The following is a 6,091-nucleotide window of genomic DNA, read 5'->3' as shown; positions in this document are numbered from 1 at the left end:
AGGCAAGCTACTTTGGCATGGTGCTGAGTGTTGGAGAGAATGTTTAGAGCTCTTAAATGTTGCCGAGACAGCGGCTTCTTCTCCCTGTTACCCATATGCTGAGAAGGGAGACTCTAGTAAGAGTTTCGGAAATTTTTTGGTTCGAAGAAGGTACACACACTCTCTCAATAAAACACTTGACTTTTTCCTGAGGATATGGATTTTTGTAATAAGTAAAACTTAAGTCTGACGAAGTTCTTCTTCTTGCTTCAGGGGAATCTTGAGACCAGCAACAAATGCCAAGACTTTAGATTTAATGAGTGATGTAAGTTTGAACTTGACTTAGATACTCGAGAGATATTTTAAACTAAACCCGTAGTTTTACTGTTTATTACTTCTGCCATTAGAATGCTCGAAACTGCCTTGCTAGCTGTGTAGTAGAGACTATTGACAAAGATGGTGCACAAAATCTTGTCCCCAATCTATGCCTGCCTTTGAACTGTGCCTTCTATTTTCCAGAAGCTATGAATGTTAATCCGCAGCGATATCTCCAGGTTAACAGACATAAAACAACACATTTTGAATTTTTTATATGTATGTTAGCAACAAAGCTTTTACCGACCCCTTCTGCAGGCACTCTTTCTAGCATGCCAGAACTCAGCGGAGGCATCACTTGGAAGGAAAAACGTAACTTTGGTGAAAAAATATATAGATGATGTGTTCGAACTTGAAGGTGAGTGATGTGATTTTCTTAGGTTTCACATCATTTGAACTAGATTCTTATATTTTGGGTTAACTCTTGCACTCGCATAAGCTTTGTGGAAACATCCTTTAAAACTGATGTGATAAAACTTGGTTGTAGATAAAAATCTGGTCTGAAAGCATCATATGAGTCTATGAGCATTTAAGAGTAGATAGCTATTAACATTCCAAGAGAAGAGTATCCACGCCTTTTCTCTTTGGTTCTCATTACAGCTTTGTTGTTGTTGTTATGTGTAGGAGAATATGATTCAGTAGTAATATGTCTTGGATCCAAGATAGACTTTCTTCCAGGGCTTATTGGAAAGCTACCTTTAAGGACTTGCCGAGGTGTCATTACTCATTTGCAGTTACCCGAGAGTGCCAGGTTTTTCTTCTTTCTGCTCAATACCTCTAAACATATAGAGACCTTGACCCCATAAAATTGGCCATTCCTAGTATTTTCTTTCAATACTGCTATTTCATTTCCCCAATACTAAATTTTACATCCTCATTCTATATTACACTTCTGGTAGGACTGAGGTTTTTGTTAAGTGTGGGACCCTTCATTTAACATAAAGTGTTGATGTACTCGCATTGCTACGTCTAGCCCAGCAACATGTTTTATTGGTTAGTTTACTTTAAAATTCTCTATTGCAGGGGTTACCCTGATGGTGGACCTTCGATCTTGTCAGATGCATGGCTCGCAGTTCAGGGATCTCGTAATCTACACATGGGATCCACGTGGGAGTGGCAATCAAGAAATTATTCATCGGATGTCACAGCAGAGGAAGCTTCAAGAGCTCTCGACGAGCTTCTTCCGAAGGCGAGTGCAGTTTATCCAGACATAGAGAAGTGGAGATTTGCGGGAGCAAGGGCAGGGTTGAGAGCAATGCCGCCTGTCACATGCCATGGGTCACTGCCGCTCTTGGGATGTGTAGATAAGCTCATAGGTGGTGCAGCACGTGAGTCTAGCAAATTCTGGGTATTTGCAGGGCTCGGATCAAGGGGACTACTCTATCATGCTTGGCTTGGGAAACTCTTGGCTAACGCTGTTTTAAGTTGCAATGAAGAACAAATCCCTTGTGAACTAACTTGTTGGAAGAAAAATAAACAATAACAATTGCGAAATGAGTAGGAATCTATCTTCTTTCTTTGTGATTAGAGAAGTCCCAGAAGAGTCATTTATGATGAAATACTGAGCATATTAATGACACTCAAACAAGGCTGCTAAAGGTGAAACCAGTTTTTGTTTAATTTTCTTTCAAGTACAGCAGTACTTAAGTTGTTAGATCATCAAATCATGAAGACAGATATGTCTTAGCAAAGATCAGAGAAGTAACAAATTCTAACAACATCTCACTTGGAAGCTCTGACAAAGCTTGAGAAAGTTGAGGAGTCATCTTGCATAAGATGTTGCGGTTTTCCTTGTTCAACCAGGATTCCGCGATGAAGAATAAGGATGCTATCCAAATCAAGAACCGTTGAAATGCGATGAGCAATGGTGATGACGGTTACGCCTTTGCATTCGCTCAATATTGTGCTCTGCAATAGGGAAGCTGTGTGAACATCAATGTTGGCGGTGCATTCATCAAGGCATAGGATCTTTGATGACTTGAGTAGAGCACGGGCAAGGCACAGGAGCTGTCTCTGCCCAACAGAAAAGGAACATCCAGATTCCTTTACATTAGAATCTAACCCTCCTGCACTTTCTACCTCTGCCTTGACTTTACACTTGTCTAGGATCTCCCATATTCTCCAATCCTCACTCAACCCAAGAGGATCAAGGTTATTCCTGTGAGAAGCACAACTTTTTTATCATGGAAACTGCAAAAGCAAGAATTGAATATGAAAATGAGTAAAAGAGTAGTTGTAACCTCAGTGATCCTTGAAACAGAAAAGGGCTCTGAGGAACAACAGCGAAGCGAGAACGAAGCTCTCTAATTGGAAGATGGTGTATGTTAATTCCATCCACCATTATCTCTCCACTACAAACAGGGGTAAGCCGGAAAAGGGCATTCAAGATGGAAGATTTTCCAGCTCCAGTTCTTCCAATTACTCCTACCTGATCAACCAACAAAATTTGTTCTTTCATGAGACAGAAAAAAACACAGTCTGTTTATAGATTGCTTGTCTTGGCGATACATGTACCTGCATTCCTCCTTGGATTTTAAAAGAAATGTGATTGAGTGCTGGAGGCAGATTTGAGATGTATCTCATCGTCACATTGTGAAACTCAACCAACCCTTGAACCGGCCACTTACCGCTGAGAGATTGGCGACCGGAAACTTCTTCTTGAGGCACATCCATATACTATTTCATACAGGCGAGAGAGCAGGGTTCGTTCATGTATTATTATTAGTAACACTACTGGGCATATGGAAGTTATTTAATAAGAATCATTACCTGGAGAACCCTTTCAATAGAAACCATTTCCTTTTCTGTTTCGGTGAAACTTGTTAAGAAGCTACCTAACAAAGAAACCAGTGGAGCTGCATATGAGAGCGCTAATCCCACCTGTGATTCAAATCATACATTACATTTTAGTGCTTTCACTTTATAAATTTATGAAAACTTCAATTCCTTACCAATCCAGGTGTACCAAAACTGATTGGAAACTTTCCCCGGGAGCCGATAACAGCCATTACGGCGACAAAAAAGACAATCATCGCTCCTAACAACTGCACCAGTTTACTCAACTAATCAGCACCTTGTAGAGATTAATTCCATACTCATTTCTTGCAGAGCACATTGCATGAAACAAACATTGTTAAAAGATATTTGAAAACGGTCTTAAACTCCCAACGGAAACCTACACAACACTAGGAAAGATGTATTCGTATGTACCTGCAGACGCAAGGAGAGCCACAAGCTTGCAATTATCTCTGAGTAAGAAGTCCGCTGGTATAACGCCAAGTGCTCCATAAACCTAGCGTTGAAATGGTCCTGTCATGCATAATCTAACTAGCATTAAAGCAGAGAAGCAAAACCTGACATTCATTCCAATCATAACAACAAATTCTTTTTGTAGCAGAACCTAAACTACCTCAGACTTAAAAGCTCTGATAGTTGATGACCCATCAAGTGTCTCCGTGAAAGATGCGTATATTGGTGATCGTGAAACACTGTCCAACCTTCGTAGTTCCCTTGATGTTGACCTGTAGAAGAACTGAAACAATTTTCATTTAGTAGAAACTTACACCTCTTGTATAATCAGATTAGCTAATAATATATTAAAAGAGGCTAAAGTACCTGAAGCTTGCTGTATATATACCAAAATGGTAGAAGCAGAAGCAGGAACAGAACCTGTATACATATTTTACACTGATGTAACTCCTTTCCAACAAAACAAAAGAATGATACCTAAAAACAAGAGAGAAGAGTTTGGGAAAAACCTGAACATAAGACAATACTAAAATAATCCCTAACAAGCCAACAAAATTTGCTAGAAGAATGTTGAGAATAAACGGAAGAGAGTCATCAATCGTATATAGATCAGATGAAAACCTGAACAGAGGAACCAAAAATTGGGATTAAGACGAAGAACAAGACACATGATCCAAACTGTTTTCTAATCTTGTATCTAACCTGTTTAGTATTCTTCCACTTGGTGTCTGATCAAAGAACTGTGTAGGTGCATTTATAAGGTTACTGATTAATGCATTATGAACACGCACTGCTGCTTTTAATCCTCCAAATGCAAACGAGAATGCCCTCACCAAGGTTAACATAGAGTTGATAATGCAAAAGATACAGAGAACCATCTGCACGATTGGTAGTGACTTTAAACTCAATAACACAAAGGATAGAGTTACGTTTCATGGGATTTTACAGAGAATTTTAATACCAAATAAAACGAGGTTGAGTAATGTGATACTCCTCTTCCTGCCTTGTTAACCCAATAACATAACCACAAATCATTCCCATTACGGGAAGCTTGCATCAAAACAGCTGAAACCAATATTACAATTGTAATGAACCAACCAGAAAACACAGCATAGCTCCTGCAAAAACAGTTAAGTCAATCACTTACTTATACATAATCACAAAAAAAAAAAAAAAGAACACGGTTAAGCAAATATTTTCTTTACCTATAAACCTTTACTTCAACTCGGCCCTCTTTTCTTTCCTCCAATTTGACAATATTTGCAGCTTCACTAATTTCATCAACATCGTCTTTCTTGATAGAAAGAGGTTCTTTTCGTTTGGTAAAGTGATTTGGTGATGACATATCAAAGTCATTGGTTAAAGAAACTGTTGGAGAGATGGATTTAGGCATATCGGTAACAGGTCCTGACCATTTCACTTTTCCTTTGTCCATCACAACCACAATATCTGCACAAGATATCGCCTGTCGTAGTAAAAAGAGCTCGACGGTATGAGAAAACAAATTTAATTAGGTGTCATCATAATAAGTACATCTGCAGGAGGGTTATCAAAATATTGATCACTATGTCAAACTTGATCCCAAAGACACTGACAAATACATTGAATCTTGATATATTTTCAATTGTAAAGAGAGATTCGAAACCTGCAAGTTGTGAGTGCACATAACGCGAGTCTTGTTGTTCAAAAGAGGACCCATAAGTGCTCTTTGCAATATCCAACAGCCTACTTGTGAATCCACTGCACTCAATACATCATCAAGCAGATACATGTCTGAACTACGATAAATAGCCCTGTTGATTATGCACACACAAAATCATCAGAAACACAACACTTGATCTATATATGGTGAAAGAGCATGATATATAAAGAAATCAAACCTGGCCAAAGCAAGCCGAGCTCTCTGCCCTCCAGATAAGTTTACTCCTTTATCGCCTATACATGCCATGTCACCTCCAGCCATAAGTGAAATATCCACATCTAGTGCACAAGCATTCAGTGTGTCGAAATACCTAGTGTAAACAGGAAGATTAAACTATGCACTTTCCTAGATAAACTATATATCTAACAACTAACTTTGCGTATATATACATTCGATTGTAAAATAGAACATTTTGAGTAGAAGTACATAAAATGTGTGGCTGAAGCAAATTTACTAGACCTTTCGGAGTCAAAAAGCTTCCCAAATAAGATATTTTCGCGTAGTGTTCCAGATAAAATCCATGGGACCTTACAGAAAAGTGAGGTCAATGTAAGACTTTGTCATAATTGAAAGTTGAAACCAAAAAGAAAAAGAAGCATAGAACCTTTGTTTATCAGTTTACAAACCTGTGGTACGTATGCCACAGACCCATTTAATAGAATTGATCCATGAACACACTGCATTTCCCCTAATAGTGAATTCAACAAAGATGTTTTACCTGAACCAACCTGAAAAAATAGTTAAAGAATGATACTATAAATAGTTAATCATAATTTAATCAGATGA

At 38.5% G+C, this 6,091-nt stretch overlaps 2 protein-coding genes across 2 annotated transcripts in view; one reads left to right on the top strand and one right to left on the bottom strand.

Moving 5' to 3' along the window:
* Positions 1 to 1,974, top strand: LOC104766606 (putative thiamine biosynthesis oxidoreductase ThiO; the record flags this gene model as incomplete). The annotated part of the gene is given in 6 exon segments (XM_010490515.2): positions 1 to 150; positions 253 to 304; positions 387 to 533; positions 613 to 712; positions 979 to 1,105; positions 1,378 to 1,974. Coding segments are annotated over 6 exon segments (1,036 nt in total), but the record flags the coding sequence as incomplete, so codon positions are not given.
* Positions 1,951 to 6,091, bottom strand: part of LOC104766607 (ABC transporter C family member 13-like) — a 9,701-nt gene continuing 5,560 nt past the window's right edge. The window contains exons 20-34 of the mRNA XM_010490516.2: positions 5,765 to 5,832; positions 5,484 to 5,615; positions 5,249 to 5,396; positions 4,809 to 5,068; positions 4,565 to 4,721; positions 4,306 to 4,481; positions 4,113 to 4,224; positions 3,970 to 4,023; positions 3,764 to 3,886; positions 3,565 to 3,663; positions 3,306 to 3,398; positions 3,124 to 3,234; positions 2,869 to 3,030; positions 2,595 to 2,782; positions 1,951 to 2,512 (exon numbers count right to left, since the gene is read on the bottom strand). Of these exons, the coding sequence (XP_010488818.1) occupies positions 2,077 to 2,512; positions 2,595 to 2,782; positions 2,869 to 3,030; positions 3,124 to 3,234; positions 3,306 to 3,398; positions 3,565 to 3,663; positions 3,764 to 3,886; positions 3,970 to 4,023; positions 4,113 to 4,224; positions 4,306 to 4,481; positions 4,565 to 4,721; positions 4,809 to 5,068; positions 5,249 to 5,396; positions 5,484 to 5,615; positions 5,765 to 5,832 (2,319 nt within the window). The 3' untranslated portion in view covers positions 1,951 to 2,076. The remainder of the gene's footprint in view (positions 2,513 to 2,594; positions 2,783 to 2,868; positions 3,031 to 3,123; positions 3,235 to 3,305; positions 3,399 to 3,564; positions 3,664 to 3,763; positions 3,887 to 3,969; positions 4,024 to 4,112; positions 4,225 to 4,305; positions 4,482 to 4,564; positions 4,722 to 4,808; positions 5,069 to 5,248; positions 5,397 to 5,483; positions 5,616 to 5,764; positions 5,833 to 6,091) is intronic.

Source organism: Camelina sativa, chromosome 19, assembly GCF_000633955.1.
Source record: "Camelina sativa cultivar DH55 chromosome 19, Cs, whole genome shotgun sequence".
Taxonomy (NCBI): Eukaryota; Viridiplantae; Streptophyta; class Magnoliopsida; order Brassicales; family Brassicaceae; genus Camelina; species Camelina sativa.
Note: the sequence above shows the minus strand (reverse complement) of the source record. Positions and strands in the feature narration are given on the sequence as shown.